The 16,838-nt window shown below is 45.7% G+C and overlaps 1 protein-coding gene across 3 annotated transcripts in view; it reads left to right on the top strand.

Annotated features, from left to right (window-relative positions):
• Window positions 1-16,838, top strand: part of LRP4 (LDL receptor related protein 4) — a 75,116-nt gene that overhangs the window by 36,875 nt on the left and 21,403 nt on the right. For all 3 annotated transcript variants that reach the window (XM_084287781.1, XM_084287780.1, XM_084287782.1), the window contains exons 2-11: window positions 925-1,071; window positions 6,856-6,972; window positions 9,007-9,120; window positions 9,584-9,700; window positions 12,097-12,225; window positions 12,562-12,681; window positions 12,815-12,940; window positions 15,236-15,361; window positions 15,837-15,971; window positions 16,136-16,261. In XM_084287781.1, the coding sequence (XP_084143907.1) occupies window positions 925-1,071; window positions 6,856-6,972; window positions 9,007-9,120; window positions 9,584-9,700; window positions 12,097-12,225; window positions 12,562-12,681; window positions 12,815-12,940; window positions 15,236-15,361; window positions 15,837-15,971; window positions 16,136-16,261 (1,257 nt within the window). The remainder of the gene's footprint in view (window positions 1-924; window positions 1,072-6,855; window positions 6,973-9,006; window positions 9,121-9,583; window positions 9,701-12,096; window positions 12,226-12,561; window positions 12,682-12,814; window positions 12,941-15,235; window positions 15,362-15,836; window positions 15,972-16,135; window positions 16,262-16,838) is intronic.

The raw sequence follows: 16,838 nt of genomic DNA, 5'->3' as shown, positions 1-16,838 counted from the left end.
GATTTGTCTAGATAACTTCAGACAGAAGTTCAGGTATGACTTCTTCCCCTTTGAGAGGTGGGCTGTAGCCTGTTCTCTTAAGGCAGAGGCTTACTCACAGAACGTGTGGGTTAACATCTTAAACAGTTTTATTTGCAAATGGGTGAGAGTCAGAGTTGAGCAGAGCATTGTTCTGTAGCTGGGAAAGTGGAGAACAGGATTGGGAACTCCTTAAGCTAACATTAAGGCTGAAAAAAAAGTTCTTATCGGATTATAGCTTGACATTTGGACTGCGTTTTCTTTTGGTCAGTTTGTAGAGCTGAAAATCCTCTTCTCTTGCTTTCATGAGTGTCAGTTATACACACGGCAATGTCACAGGTTAATCTCTGTCACAGGTTAATTAATAAATAAGAAGGATGTCTTTTTTATTTTACTGAAATCTCTAAAGCTGTGACATGTAAAAGGTTGGCATCTAGAAAGTTCCAAGTCTGGAGAAGATCCCTGATAACTCCTCTGAAGCAGAGTCTTTGATATTCCTTCTGTTCTGTTGTCAGAGCTAAATGCTAAGTGGAGCAGCATCAGTGCTGTGCCGTAGAAGACTGAGTCTGTAAAATAAAAAAGGGTGTTCTGATGCCTGGGATTCCTTGAATTTGATTGTGACTAGTGCTGAGTTATTTTCCACCTAACTGATTCCTAAATCTCTTTTTGGCAGGTTGCTATTTGCTGTTGTCTTCAAATAGCTCCATTCCAGGAAACTGTGGATAGTGCTCGATCTCCTATTTCAGCAGTGTGAGAGGGATGAATGCTTTTCTTTGCAGGAGAGTGTATGTTCGTGCACAGAGTGTGTACGTGGAGAACAATTGTAATGTCAGTTTGTATTTAATGTGTGTACCATAAAATAGAGCCACGTCTTCAAAACATCTTTTTCCTTTTGTTCCTTTGCAGGTGTATCGAGTAGCACCGAATGCTCCTGTGGACGTAATCACTTCACGTGTGCTGTCAGCGCTTTCGGTGAATGTACGTGCATCCCTGCTCAGTGGCAGTGTGATGGAGACAATGACTGTGGGGACCACAGTGATGAAGACGGCTGCAGTAAGAATACCATTTGTGACTTGTGTTTGTGAAAGCTGAATGTTTTAACTGTGACAGGTAACTTCAAACAAACCGTGTGTAAGAAAGCAAGATACTCAGCAGTGAGAGAGCTGCACCTGTGGAAAGCATGGGCAGAGACAGTTTCTTCCTTTTGAGTGAGATGTTTTAGTTCTGAGATGAATTCTCAATGTTGTTTTCTTTTTCTGTGTGTGTGTTCTGTTGCAAACTGTACAACAAACTGACATTTTTAGAATCAGTTCCAGTAGGTTTTTCCTCAACCATTATCTTTTCAACACATCCCAGACTGACTGACTTTCCTATAAATATTTTCGGCTTGGATTGATGTCCTCAGACTGCCTGGTTCTTGTAGGTGTTTTCCTGTAGTTCTCAGGAGAGTCCTGCCTCTGCTTACCTGGCTATGACGGGAACTGTTTTTCTTGCAAATCTGAAGCCCTGCTGTGACAGGAGCCAATTATTCCGTGACATGTTTGCTTCCTGCTCCAGATCATGTTTACAAGCCATAGTCCTGTAGTAATAATAGTAATAAGCAACCTACCAGCTGTCATGCCAGCTTCATAGACTTTCTCTATTTGGTGTCAGCTCTCTGGCTTGCTGACAGTGTCTGACTTGGAAGCCTTCGCTACACATGCCCAGAGTAGCTCAGCTGCCTTCCTGCCTTGTGCCAACAGAGACTACTTTGGACTGTCCCTAACGAAAGCTGCGTGCGAGAAGAGGAATGGTTTTCATTCTGCCCTTCTATATGTACTTTGAAGTCCAGTGTGGTGTGAATGAGTCTTACTTCCTGTGGCAAGGGTGAAAGGACAACTGAGTAAACTTGGCCTGAGGATTGATAAATAGTTCTGTTTCTCATAAGATACGCCAAATCCTGTCCTAACCATCCCCCAACAGAGCCATTTTACTCTGAATTTAGCATCTGTATTGTGCCTCCTCAGCTTGTAAATGTGTCGCTCCATGGAACTCAGACATGCTTGCCTAGCTGCATGTGCTGTTGTACAATGCTATTTCATTTAAAGAGCCTGAAAAAGAATTTACTTCTTTTACCTTAAAGCATACTGAAAGTAGCCTTCTGTTTCCATCTCATTTGGGAACTTCACGTAATTCCTGTTGAGCTACAACACATTCAAGTCCAGTAGATTTTCTTTGTTGCCAGAAACAGTATAGCTACTACACCTACCAGTCCCACACAAATGTGTTCTGTGATGATGTGAGGATAAAAATATCCCAGGCCTTTTACTGAAACTGATGGAAACTTTTTTTAGAAAAATAGTCTTCCCTCTGCCTCCTCCATAATCACCAGTCCGGGGCTCAGATGCAAGAGCTTAGGTGAAGCTTTGCTTCTAAACTTCTGGTTTGGCTAAACTGAGTTTATGGTTTCTGTTGAAAAGACACCACTTCCATATCTGGTATTTCTTGTGAGTAAAGTTTACTTCATGCTTTATTATTTTATTGGGCTTGCTTTTTCTTTAAAAGGCATCAAAGGGCATCCCAATTAATGCAGTGCCCCTCAGGCATAGCCCTTTTGATTGAAGGGTGGTGGAAGATTGGGTGTTGATACCCTTTTTTCTTCTCTTTCTTTTTATAATTTTGACCAGCAAAGTGCGTAAATACAGTTTGACAGCACTGTTGAAAATGTTTTCTGTTATTCTGGAACTAGACTTTCCAAAAAACAGTTGATGAAATCTGTGTGCATACAGACATGTAGCTATATGAGTACAGCTGAGGGTCAGGCTACTGGTAGTATGAACTTTTTGTAATTAATATTTAAACTAACTCCTCATTCTTCGTATGACTGAGGGTTTGTCTAATCAAACCGTATTGTTCAGCCTGCTGTGATCCAGATCTGAGCACCAGTCACTCACTGTCCTTGGGCACAAAGCAACCTGGGCACTGCAGGCAACAGGGATAAAGTGTTCAAAGGCTAGTGGGACGTGATTGAGGCTGCGTTTCACCTTATAAACTTCCCTTTCCCCCTGCTCTTCCCCCTCCCCTTCGGCTTGGCCATAAAAGAGCGCCCTGTGTAATAGGAGTTGGGAGAGGGGGAGGAATAGCAGGCCTACGATAGACCTAGCTTTGCTGAAACTTTGGATGATGTCCAGTGTGACCATGCAGAGGGATGAGCTCAGGGAAATGGTTGGAAGTTCAAAGGCCTTTTTGTGCTGCTCACTGCAAGTTGACAGATGTGCTCTCTTAGGCTGTCGCTGGCCCGCTTAGCTCTTCCCGCACGCTCCCTTTCCTTGTGCTTGTTCCCTCTGCTTGGGGAAGCAGGTTAGTTCCTATCCTTGTGGCCATTTGTCTGTCTTCAGCTCCATCCTAGGACTTGCCTTTGCTTATTCCTTTCAAGAAAAATACTGCTGCTTTGCACGGATGTGGAGAGAATTGAGTAGGGAAAGGGGGGAGGAGGTTTCAGGCTTAGTTGCATTTACCGTTGCAGTGCCTAAATGCCTAATCCTGCTCTGAGTAGTGGTAAGACCATGTTAGTGCAGTCTAACAGTTTCTCATCAGTGGAAACTGCCTATGAAGGCCTTGCAGCTATCATAGGAAGTAATAAATGTCCTTAATTTAAACCCCCGCTAGAAGTGGGGCTGAAGTGCTAGAACTGTCCCACAGTCATGCAATAATTGCTATCAAAGCTGGGGAGCAAATATAGGTGTGCTGTTTCCAGGCTTCTGGCTGCTAATCCAGCTTGATAATCCACTCTTTCTCCCTCTCTGGCAGTGGAAGGAATCCTTGATGTTTCACAGGTGTAGCCATGTATTCTTCTAATTGAGGGAGGAAGAAGATGGAAGCGTGGCTTTTAAAGTTAGTTAAAGCAGTAAAATCCCTTAGCAAATTGTAAAGGTATTCCATGATGGCAGAAGAAAATATAGTGGAGGTTGTTTGAATACCCTGCACTATGTGTTTTCTGAAGCGTGACACCTTAACTTTTAAATTTCCTCTTAACTTTTTAATTTTCAAACAATTTTGGGGGAAATACTTACAACAGCACTAAATTTTATCCTCTGGACTAATGATATGCCCTCAGCTTTAACTCCATAGGAAGAGAACTCAAAATATGAAGAAATAAATGACTAACAGAAGGGCTGAACAATAATAGCCCCAGAACAAAGGGCTGTACAGTGGGACTGAAGCTGACGTGTGTAGAACTAACAGGAAGACATGCAGGAATGTTTCAGTGAGGACAGCTTGCTTTTTAAAGGGGAGAAGGGATCATGGGCTGGGAGGATCAGGGCTGGGAAGAGGGGATAGGGACAGGCTGCCCCTGCGCAAAAGCTGCTCCTGGAATCTCCTGCGTTTGCCTTTTGAAGCGTCTGTTTCTGAACATTATTAGATTCAGGTTACAAATTTACACAGATCCCTGGCCTGATCCCATTGGTGGTTCCTAAGCTTTACGAAACATCAGCCTTCATTCATTATTTTTTTTGTCTTAAGTGTTTTTTTCTTTCTTTCCATTTTCCTTCCTCCTTTAAAGGAGAGCTCCTCTGGAAGGGGATTTATCTCCCCCCTGGTGTTGTCTGGGCTGGCACATACTTGCTGTCTGCTAGGGTGGGAATTAGGTCCTCCTTTGTATGTGGCAGTTTGTGTTTTGCTCTCTTTCCCCTGCTCCTGCTCCCCCTCCCCTGTGGTTGCAGCTCAATTTTTATATTTAAGGGAGAGTATGAAATTGGCTGAACTGCTCCCTGTAGGGGTGGAATTTCATTTTGTGTTGTTACCTCATGAAGGGATGCAGCAGTTCAATGGGATAATGGTATCAGCTCTGAACCAGTGCTAATGGCCTAACCCTCTGGGAGCCTGAAGAATTCTCCCCTGGAGAGTCAGCATGCAAATTCCCTTCCAGGCGGCTCCTGTGCAGTCCTTTGGTGATTAGTCACGCTGGGACTGGGCAGAGCAGACAGAAAAGCATATGCTGGGGGGATGGTCTTAGTCCTGAAACTGCAGCTGAGGCCAGGGAAGGTTTGCTCAGCATGTGAAGTATGTATGGGAGCTGCACTTGGGGGAGAGAGGGCTGATCTGTGGGGCTGGCTCTCTGAATCCAAATATCTGCCTTGGCTTTGTTCAGAAGCAGAGTTGGGATTTCTTTCCCCTTTCTATCTGCCCTGGGGAAGAAGGAGGCTCTCCTTCGCTTTGATGCAGCAGCACAGGGCTGCTCAGAGAAAGCACAGGGTGGGGAAGTGGGCCAGCCTCCGGACTACTAGGGTGGTGTCAGAGCTGTGAGGGTGGCGATACAGATCTGTGTGCCTCCTGCATACCTCTCTGAGGCCTGGAAGTGGCTGAGTGTGATCTGAACGTATACCTACACCAAGATGTCGTGGATGTGATAGGATGAACCTTTTCCTGAGGGCTGGTGCCACAGTCTGTATTTTGTCATCAAGTGTGGTGTTCAGCGGTGACGCCCTGTCAAATACAGAGTTGTGGCTTAGGTGATCCACATCCGTGCTTAGACTCTTACAGCCAGTCTGAATTGAGCTGCAGTAGTGTATTCTTAGGGTTGGGAGGCTTTTGGGCCAGGCACTCGGTATGAAATGTTGGAGGGTGTGCTATAAAGAGCTGTGAGTGATTCCGTGCAGTGTAATCCATACTGCTAACACAGGGCACTGGCACCAGTCCTGGCCTATGTGGAAATGAAGGGGTGAGGAAGCTAGGAAAGTAGAAAATGTGGCTATTTGTTCTCCTTATTAAATCCTCCTCCTTGTGTGTGTGGCTGCTGTCTTCACCTTCTTTTAAGCCTTGTGCCCCCACCCCCAGGACAGCATTGGCAGGGGAAGAAGTAGGGGCAGAGCAGAGGAGGGCTGAGCCCCTGGTGACAGACGGGAGATGCTGTCGGCAAGCTGGGCTGGGATGAAAGGGTTTCAGGCACTGGCCTCTGCAGCCTGCTCCCCTTCACGTCGCTGAGCTAACCTTGCTCTTCGGAGAACACACCTGTCAGGAGCGGGGTCTTTTGCAGCCCCTTCCCCACCACAGCTGGCAGCACTTAAAAGCATGAACCTCCCCGGGGTTGAGGGTTTCTCTCATCCGTGGGGGCAGGACGGAGCTGATGCTCCCCCGTGAATTCCAGCTTTGTGGCTCTGGGCCGCCTTGAATGCTGTGGATTTGTGGTTCCACTCCGTTGCCAGCAGAGTCCTGTGTAGACAAGTGTCCCATACACCCTCTCCCTCTATCCCTTCTGGAGACCTTTAGCAGGGTTTGAACCCTATTGCCCATACCCAAGGCACAGTGAATTTATCCTCAGCAATGGGTTCCTGTCTCTAAGCTTCTCCTCACAGATTTAGACAAAAAAAGCTGGCAGAATCCCCAAGCTGAAACACACTTTTCATGTGTTTTTCTTGTGGCATGTGCCTTGCAAAACCCTGTTCCCCAAACCATTGTTTCTGATGGTTTTTATCCTAAAGAACTCACTGGGTAATTGAAACAGGATGGACTGTACTGGGAAGCATGCAGGAAAATGTTGATATTGTAATTTTCCTTGTTATGAAACAAGTGCCATTATGGGATGATAGCAGGCTTAGGGATGAAAGAGAAAAAAGGAACTCAGTGGGGAATTGTGATGGCTACTCTATTGTGGAAAGGTCAGTGCTCCTCTGGGGAGGAAAGGCTGACAAACTGCAGACCTATCCTGCCACCCCTCTGAGGCAGAGCTCTTTCTTGTGACTTGAAATTTCATGTCTTTTGTTTCTAAGAGCCTTCTCCCATCAGGAGGGAAGGAACTTCTTTTCAGGAAGGAAGCTGGCTGTAGCTCCATACTGAGGTGTTTCTTTGCTCTTGCAGTGCTGCCCACTTGCTCCCCCTTGGACTTCCACTGCGACAACGGGAAGTGCATCCGCCGGTCATGGGTCTGTGATGGAGACAACGACTGCGAGGACGATTCTGATGAACAGGACTGCCGTAAGTCACCTCTCAGAGGGGAGAGAGTCATGCTGCATGCCTGCCATGGGTGAGGAAAGTTAGCCCACTCTGTTACAGGATTTTAAGAGTTTATCCACTGAGGCAGACCTTTGGCTTGCAATAAGCTATATCCTGCCTCTGACAGAGATGTGTACCTGATGTCCGTAAGCCCTCCCCCATTGGCACCTGGCTTGTGGTTCAGATGTGTGTCCTGGGGGAGGGGGTGCTGCTCTGTCCAGCTGGAGAACAGCTTATGCCCTGCAGCTTTGCTAGTTAATGTCCCATGAAGCACTTCCCCGAGCTGAGCGCTTCATGTCCTCCCCTGTTCGTGGAAACGCCTAACCCCTGCCAAATCCAACTGAACTGCCTGTCTGGCTGACTTCCTGTGGCCTCAGGTTCCACTGTCTGACTTTTCTGCTGTGCTGGGTTGTCCCCAGCATCCTCTCCCTTTAAACTGAGCTCCCTGAGAGAAAGGTGCTGTAGTTATGCTCCCCACTCAGAGACCAGTTACCCTGAAAGCTGACCGACTGCTGCCGTATGAGGTTGCCATCTTCAGAAGAGCTGCCATGGCAGGCTGCTAGCTGTGAGCACTGCTGTTGTGCTTCTGCAGCTTACTAAAACTGAGTGAATTTGGCCTAAGCCCTTGCAGCTTTCAGCCCCTTCCTTTTACACTTGGTGTTGTGGATGAGGTTTACTTGTGGTAGGCTTCTGTTAGCAAAAGGTGGTCAGGGATGCAACTTTCCTTCTTCACAACAGATCATCCAGTCTGTACTTGGCAACATGTGCCAGGGAGCCAGCATAGCCCTTGAGCTTCAGATTCTCTGAAACTGCACTGGTTGCTAGGGCTGACATCAGGCTGCAGTTAGGAGCAAAATTTTGTGCTGCCTGTTTGAGATGATTGCAGCTGCTCAATAAGCATCACTCTGCAGTCCTTGAATTCTACAGAAATTGGGTGCGTAGTGCTCTGGAGTGGCTCTGATGGAGGAACCAGAAAAATAAATCTCTTGGCTGTAAAGTATTCCATGTCATTTTAGCCATTTATGCAATGCTTGCGTGCTAATGAATTCACTTTTTGATCAGCATTGCCCTGATCTTTGCCTTCCGGGCAGAGGGCTGGGAAGCAGGGTCCAGGGATCTGACATCCTTGGGATGCTCTGGGTGGTAGGACTAAGGTTGGTTTTCCAGTCTCTTTTCAAAGCTTTTCATAAAAAAAAAGTTATTTAGGTCTGGGTCTGTTTGGTCTTCTGTTTTTCAGAAAAGGTTGGAAAGCCCTCATATTTAAGACAACAGTAGAGAAGGGTGTGATCAAAAGTTTTGGAGACTAATGAAAGGAAAAAGACAAGGTTCTGAGAATAAGAGACTCCTAGGGAGTTGTCCAGACTAGCACTTAACCATAGGAGGGTTTCGGTTGGATTAAGGTCCTCAGGTGCTAATTTTGCAGTCCCTTTTTCTTTTCCTCACTGGCCTGCAGACAAGCTTTTGTAGAAGACTGGCAAAGAGTGGAATGAGGCTGCAAGTACTGGAGAGTTTGGAAGAGAAAGTTGAAATTTCTCCCTTTTCAATGAACATTTCCTTTCCTTTGAAGGTAGTTTTGGTATTGTGGGAAAAAAAGGTGGAGGTACAATTCTGACAAAGTATTTGTTAGGTAATGATAGGCCATATTAATTGCTTTAAAAAAGAGGCCTGCATTGCCTTTTTTTCTTGTGGGGTTCACTTGAACCACGCTTGGGGCTGTGCAAGAATGCCAGCCCAGGGTGGGCGGCTCCATTATTCTGTTCCAGGTCCTTCCTCCAACCCATGTTCTCAGGTTTTAGAGCCCACTGTGCAAGCAACTTGCAGCTGGAGTGGAAGAGAGAGGTTCGGGGAATATCACAGTGGCCATCTTGATGTTGTTAGGATAAGGGAAATGAACTCTCCAATTAAGTAGCCTCCTTGGAGGAGGATGCTCAATCTGTGACACGCCACAGGTTTGGCATTTGCTAAGCTTAATCTTACTGCCTTGTCTTCACCTTATTCTCTTTCGTGTCCCTGCAGCTCCACGGGAGTGTGAGGAAGATGAGTTCTCATGTCAGAATGGATATTGCATCCGCAGCCTGTGGCACTGTGATGGAGATAACGACTGTGGAGACAACAGTGATGAGCAATGTGGTGAGTAGCGGCCCTGCCAATATCATGAATGACAGTGATGGCTGCCTGCCCTGCTGGGGCTTGAAAAGGCATCGCACAGGCTCCCACCTGTGCAGTTCTAGGGTCCTCTTAGCGTGGCAAGGGCTCACAGCTGGCTTATCTGGACCAGGCTTGTGGGATATTGTGTTCCCATGGCTGGCTGGGATTTCAGGTTGTGTGGCTTATTTGCCAGGCAAAAATCACTTGAGGCTTGTTATTCCTTCACATGCAATTGTGAAGACCCATGGATTCCTTTCAAATCCAGTGCTCTGTGTCTGTTAAATGAGCACTGACAGTTTTGTCCTGGCACTGCATGACATGGAAATGTATGGTTTAATGAGCAGTCTTGTTTGTCAGTGCCCTAGGAGCTTCAGGAGCATTGTGTGGTTGTTTCCTGGGTACTCTGAGAAAAGACAAGGCTTTGTTTGTATTACTATCTTTGCAGATATGAGAAAGTGCTCGGAGAAGGAGTTTCGTTGCAGTGATGGCAGCTGCATAGCTGAGCACTGGTTCTGCGATGGTGACACAGACTGCAAGGATGGTTCTGATGAAGAGAATTGCCGTAAGTGCTCTCCTTGCTTTGTAACCACAGGAAATAGCCTTTTGGACCTGCTCCTGTCTTGGGGTTTGGCACGTTTTCTGCAGCAGAGATCAGAAACGAGTTAGTCCTGCCTGTACTGGCAGCTAGGCTGCCTTCCGTTGTCTACCCCAGAGGGCATGAGAGGAGGATGGTATGCCTCTTGTGTTACCTCACAGAAATACTTAGGCTGTTCCTGGCTGCTTCTCTGTTGCTTCCCATGGATATATGATCTTGACTCGGAGCAGGGGGCTTACGCTTCATTGGATAGAGCTCTATATAAAACTGTAAGAGCTGGAGGGCAGGGAAAAAGGGGAGAAAACTGCTCCCTCCTTTATTCTCGTCTGATTCCTGCCTGAAATCTCCTGGGGGGCTTTGCCCACTGACAGCATCCTAAGGGACCGCATGTTCCCAGCTGGCATGCTGCAAGGGCTGCCTGCCTGCCCAACCCCTCTTCACTCAGATGCTTTACTCAGGACCTCGTCAGATAAGGGCTGATAGGATGAATTAGTTGGAAGCTGATTTGACTGATGGAGATGGGGGAAGGTGGGGGTGTGAGAACCCACAGCAGTTTTCTCCTCCACCATCATGGGCTTGTGGCAAGTGGAACAGGAGTCTATTATGTCCCTTCCTAACCCCCACTGCTCTCTGCCATGTCTCTGAGCGCATTTAGTGTCTGTGGAAGTTTCAGCGGTCCCTTCCCCCACCCTGCTTTCAAAGGCATTTTGCAGAATTTGTTCTAGATAGCAAGAAACTTCAAAAAGCTCTAGGAGGGGGGGATCAGGGCCGCCAGCTCCTGAAGGGCAGGGGAGTGGATGCATGGGGGAGTTGTCTTTTATCTCTCCAGATAATGAGAGTTGGCAGCAAGCCAGGGGCTGCAAACATTTCTAAGCTGGGAAAAGGCTCTAAAAGGAAGCCAGCCTCTTTCCCTCGCCTTTACCCCTCTCTCCTTTCTCATTCCCTTGCCTGTTGATTCCATGCAGGCCATGAATAGGCTCTGGGGAAGTGAGGAGAGATGTTTCAACCTTGCCTCCTATGCAGGTGGAAGGGCAACCTGAATTTGTGTTCATGTTCCTCTGAGTTGAAATGCTTCTCAAATCGTGGCTGGCAGTTTTCTCTGTAAGGCATTTTAGTAAGGAACTTCACTAAGAAGCTCACTTCGGCTGCCTCCCTTTCTCTTACCTTACTCAGTGTGGCTGTCAACTTTTCCTTATATCCAGTCCTGTTCATTCTTCATCTAAGACAATGTGGGACTACACTTTTTTTTTTTTTTTTTTGATGGCATGGGATGTATAATTGTGCTACATGAGAATATGTCATCAAGTTCATTTTCTCCTCAGGGAGGCCCAAACACTACTTTCAGATTGCTTAGGTGAGGCACAGGTTAACACACCTAGTAACACACGTTAGTAACTAGCCACTGGATACTGGCTGAACTGGAGCTCTTACTATGTGCCTGGAGGCTCTGCCCACTACTTGAGGTTGGATAGGCAGGCGTAGTTCAGGTCCCTGATTGCCAGCCTTTGTTTTCCCTTTTGCTGAGTGTATTTGTTTTCTGACCTCCTCAGCTGAAAGACTCGTGCCTGAAACATGCGGTTCATTCTCCGGACAGCATGAGAAGAGGTGTCAGATTCTGTTGTGTGGGACTTAGATTTTTCATCACTTCCCACGTAGTGTACTGCTGAACAGAAAACAGTGGGCAAATCCTTGACTGCAAGTTTGTTGGGCTCTGCCTAGGGTCATCTGCCCGCCAGTGCTCCGAACTGATAAGGCACGCTTTGTTTTAGCAATGGCTTGAGAGGAAAGGGAGGGGGGAAAATTCAAAGGTCAGGTGCAGAAGCGGGCACCTCGCTGCTTGCTTCCTTTGGTCTTCAAATGTTTGTTTTTGTTAAAATTTTAAAGGAATCATGCCATATTTTAACTTTGCATTGTGATGTGCCTCAGTCCTTAATATAGAGCTACCCCAAAAGGTAGCTTTGTTTTTATACCTGACTTTCAAAGGTTTAATAAACATTTCAAACCTTTATACAGGGCACTAAGACATAGATAGTATCTTGAGCGTAAGAGGGAAGGTGACACTCTTGGATCCTTTTTGTTGCTTTCTCATCAACCCCTTTGTGTTTGTTTTTTTGTTTTTTTTTTTAAGTGAGTTGACTGCACAGTTTTGTTTGTACATAGCTTTAAACTGCCCCTCAGTGAAGCACAAACAGCATTCAAGTTCTCAGCGATACAGGTCATGCAAAGCTATGCAGCAAGGGCTAGTAATTTCCAATGCTTTTCCATTGAATATTTGCTAGTGCATTATTAGATGGAGAAAGGTTGCATTTAAACTGGATTGTGCCCTTTTACCTTAGGCATTTTTTGTTTGATTCCCTTGTTAGCATCAGATGTTCCAGCTGCCACCTGCAGCTTGGAGGAGTTCCAGTGTGCATATGGACGTTGCATCTTGGACATCTACCACTGTGATGGCGACGATGACTGTGGGGACTGGTCTGATGAATCTGACTGCTGTAAGTTAGTGCAGGGTGGTACTGGTCCAAGCTTCTGACCTGCAAGCCTAAATGGATTTTGCATTGGCTGGAGAGACAGCTATCTAATTTGTCACACATAAGCTGATTCTTTGATTATTAATTTTTTAACTCAAGACAGCGAGAGTAGTGATGGGGGTTGCTGTGTAGTCAGCGCATTTCTGCGTGCAGGAATTAAAGCAGTTTCCAGGAGGGATCTGTTGAGGACCAAGTTCCACTATAGTGGAGCATAAATGTGGTGTTGAGAGATTTCTGGGATGTTCCATAGGTCTGAGTTTGCTCCATATTTATTTATTTATTTAATTAATCTCTCCACAGCATCTCACCAGCCATGTCGCTCTGGGGAGTTCATGTGCAACAGTGGCTTGTGCATTAATGCTGGCTGGAGGTGTGATGGAGACTCCGACTGCGATGACCAGTCAGACGAGAGGAACTGCAGTGAGTGCTGGGGACTGGTGGGAGTGTTCTGTTTCTGTGGATGCAAGAGAATATGTGGAAGTGTTATCTTTGAAACAGGTCTCTTCTGATCCTTCTTGCTCACCTAATTTTCTATTTTTTTTGGGTCCCTCAGCTACATCTATGTGCACAGCTGACCAGTTCCGCTGTAAATCAGGGCGCTGTGTCCGTCTGTCCTGGCGCTGTGATGGGGAAGATGACTGCTCTGACAACAGTGATGAGGAGAACTGTGAGAATACAGGTTTGGCCTGCTGCCTTGCTGCTTATAGCTAACATTTCTATCCTGGAGGTACAGATAGTGAGATCTCTTTTGGATAGTTTGAGTTCAGCCTTGACTTACTGTGCTTCCCAGAGTATGAGATCTGTAAACTGTCTTCTACACTTGCAAACACGCGCTGGTCTGTGTGCTTAAACTAACCTAAGTAGTGGTGTTTTCTGGTCAGGTGTCAGATCCCTGTATATGCCTATCCTGCCCATACTCTATGAATTACAACAAAGCTCTGAGACACTTCCATTCAAACCTGGAAGCATTAATGAAGTTCAAAGTTCCTACTCTTGTCAAATGGACTGAGTCTGGCTCGTTCCTTCTAGGTAATTCTGGGTAGCTTTCATGTTGCCTTATGAAGCTGCCAAGCACTTTTAACAGGAGATCGTATCAAAAAGGGCATTTTGTAAAAGTGAAGAATAAAGCTTTTGTTTTAGAGGGTTAAGGGTACCAGCCTCACCGTGCCTTAGACATTTTCTAGGCAGTCTCTTGCTATTTCTTGTAACCATTTCCCCTAAAGCTATTCTTCCATATGATGGATATGGAAAAGAAGAGGGTTTTAACAAACCTCTGTATTGTGGTAAGATTCAGGAAATAACTAGAATCTTCTATTTTTCTTAATTTTTTCAGGTTGTTTGTAGCCCTCATAGAGGAATAGTATATACTGGTCTGTGAATTTGTCACAGTGAGAAGAGCCCAACTATGTATACTGACCTATTTAGATCAGAGTATTTCAAAAACTGTGTTTAGAGTGACAAAAAGGACTTTTAAAACTGCAGCCCTTGTTTGGGCCTGTTGAGGAGAGGGCAGTGTGTGTTGTACAGGTATAGATGAGCTCAGAGGACCTGGAGCTATTGCTCTAGATAAGTCAGCTGGCATGAATAGCATTGTGCAGGAGGTGGTGGTGATCCTGGAAAAAGCAATTGTGCTTAGACAAACCGGTAAACCCATTGCCTTATCTTGATAACCAAGATATTTAAACAAATACTGAAAGAACTGTTGCAGCCCAGAAGCCAAATCAAACTTCCAGAGCCACTGAACTTCAACCTCCCCACTCCAAACGAAACCCGAGATGGTAGAGTACGACTGTTGTCACCACAAGGTTGGTTGTGCAGTTCTGCATTAGGTCTACAGTGATAGTCGTCAGGTAAAAATTAACTGAGGGGTTCTAGTCCCAGCAGAAGTACTGGCTCATCTAATGAGAAATAGTGCACTGTCTTGATGTCTTTAGCAAGTTAAAAACCTGTGTCAGTTCTTGGATTTATATTTTTATTGGCTATAGGGAGAAAATTCCTAGAACACTAGGAGATCAGCTGATGTAAGAATCTTTGTCTTCATTATGACAAATGCAGTCCAAGTTTTGGAATCCTTTATAAAAAGTATTTCTGTTCTCTGAGAAGTGAATCCGTATGTGATTTGTTTTTATGTTCCCGGTTGGTGTGTCTGTTAGTTCTTATTTGTACTTGATAATCTCACAACTACCCTTTTCAACTCTGCTTGCAGGCAGTCTGCCAATCTAGTTGTTTCTTTGCTGATAACTGTATTGTCCTGTTACACTCCTAGGATTATCAGAGGGTGATGGTTTGGAAACCACTGACAAAGTCAGCTTGAGAGGTATAAGAAATAAGAGGCAACAGGACAGTGCTGTTATTGACAAAGACACAATTAGATTGGCAGAGTCCCTACAAATAGCATTACTTTACTTACAAGAATTTTGTAGAGCCTTCCTGCCAACAGCACAAGTTGAAGTGTGTAGCTCGTGTGAAATCCTGTTGCCTGAGCTCAGATTTCAGTGATGCATGTAAATCTCATTCCAAGTCCGTCACAGTGCAGTTAGGGCTGGACAAGACGCCCATTCCTAGGCAGGCTTAAGATCCATAGCCGTGCTGGGGTGGCATCTCAGATGATTAAAGTGAAGAACTGACTCCACTCTGACACATGCTGAGGAGGGTTGTGGAATCTGGAACCAAAGGGAATTAAGCCAGGACCTTGAAGTCGTTCTGAGAGTGATTAAATAGCAGAGCTTCCCAATATAGCAGCATTGGACTCGGTCTGGAGGAGAGCTCACAGGCCTCTGAATCAGCATGAAGATATTTGGAGCAGTAAGGAGTGGAAGATGAGCTGAATTCAAGGAAAGAGGAAGTAATGGATTTGTGTTCATATATAAAGATTGTAACAAATCTTAGAAAGTGTTCTGTGTCCTTTTCTCTACCATGACTGTTGTTGAATCAGTAAGCTCTGGTGTTTACTTTCTCCTTCCTCTTATTGCAGGGACGCCTCAGTGTGCCCCAGACCAGTTCCTCTGTGGGAACGGGCGTTGTATTGGACAGAGGAAGCTGTGCAATGGAGCAAATGATTGTGGAGATGGTAGTGATGAGAGCCCACATCAAAACTGCCGTAAGTCAATAACAGACTCCAAGACAAGTCTTAAATATAAATGGAGGCACTGTGTGTGGGAGTCTGTCTGGTGTTGCTGAAGGATGCGTGCAAGGAAGAAAGCCTGGGTTGTGTTAATGGGAGAGTGGGTGGGTTGAAGACTGAGGAAAATGACCTTTGTGGTTTTGCCAATTGCACGGTGTGGAGAGGGAATAATGGGGAGAAGATTATGCTTTCAGGTATCAAAGTTTGCAGAGATGGTGAATCCCAAACCATATTATTCTGAGCTTCGTTGTCCAGATCTTGGGAAGGGCTGATACCCATTGGTTGTGGCCTGCAGGGGAGAGTTCTGACTGAAAAGAGGCAGCTTCCAGCACAGTTTGTCTTCCCCGTGTTGCTTAGCCTATTCTAAAGTGTGGCTGCTGCCTAACTGCTGAGGACACAAGCAGCTGCCTTGCGGTTTCAGCTTAGTTATCTTCATGCATTGCTTTTGCAGGTCCACGAACGGGGGAGGAGAACTGTAATGTCAACAACGGTGGCTGTGCTCAGAAGTGCCAGATGGCACGAGGGATGGTGCAGTGCACCTGCCATACAGGTTACAGGCTCCTGGAAGATGGACGATCGTGCCAAGGTGGGTTTTTGGAGCAGTAGCCTCCTCCCTGCTGCTTTGATGTGCTTGGAGTTGATGGCTACGATAGGTTGCAAATCAGAGCATGAAAGCAGAAGCAACCTGTCAGTGAGGTTGCCTGACTTGTTGATGATATAATGGTAATTTTCTCCCTTTGTAACATGCAGATGTGAATGAATGTGCTGAAGAAGGTTACTGCAGCCAAGGCTGTACCAACAGTGAAGGAGGCTTCCAGTGCTGGTGTGAGCAAGGCTACGAGCTGCGACCTGACAAACGTAGCTGCAAAGCTCTAGGTAAAGAGGAATTCAACCTTACACTGGTGCATGTGTGTTGATACATACATGTTGTTCTCATAACTTTGTCTCTGATGCTTTTTGGCAGCATTATGCTGTTCACTGAGCCAATGTGCGACACAAGGAAGTACCTGGATTTTTATTAGATATGCCTAGGTTGTCAGTGAAAATGTGTGGAAACTTTGTGATTTTGACTATGGAGAGATATTTCTGTCATTTCTTTCCTTGCCAGTGGGACAGCCTTTGTCTGCTTTTTGTAGTTTCTTGTCATTCCTGGTGACCCAGACCATGGGACAAAACTAGTATCCTGTCTCTGTTTAGGAAGCGTCTCAATCCTTCCTTGTCAGTGAAGTTGCATCACATGTCCTTGCTCTGGTTTAACCTTTGATGCTGGTCACCAGTTCTGAATGTTGTGAGTGGCTGCTCTATGGACATCTGTTTCTAAGGGCATACATACATTTGTAGAACTTAACTTCTCAGCTCCCCTAATGTAGGAAATGAGGAATTAAGAGTTCCGTTACATAAATTAGGAATATTATTAGGAATTCCCCTAATGAAATCCACAAAGAACTTCAAT

Source organism: Netta rufina (assembly GCF_964035555.1).
Source record: "Netta rufina genome assembly, chromosome: 5".
In the NCBI taxonomy this organism is placed as follows: Eukaryota; Metazoa; Chordata; class Aves; order Anseriformes; family Anatidae; genus Netta; species Netta rufina.
This window is presented reverse-complemented; position numbering and strand designations above follow the sequence as displayed.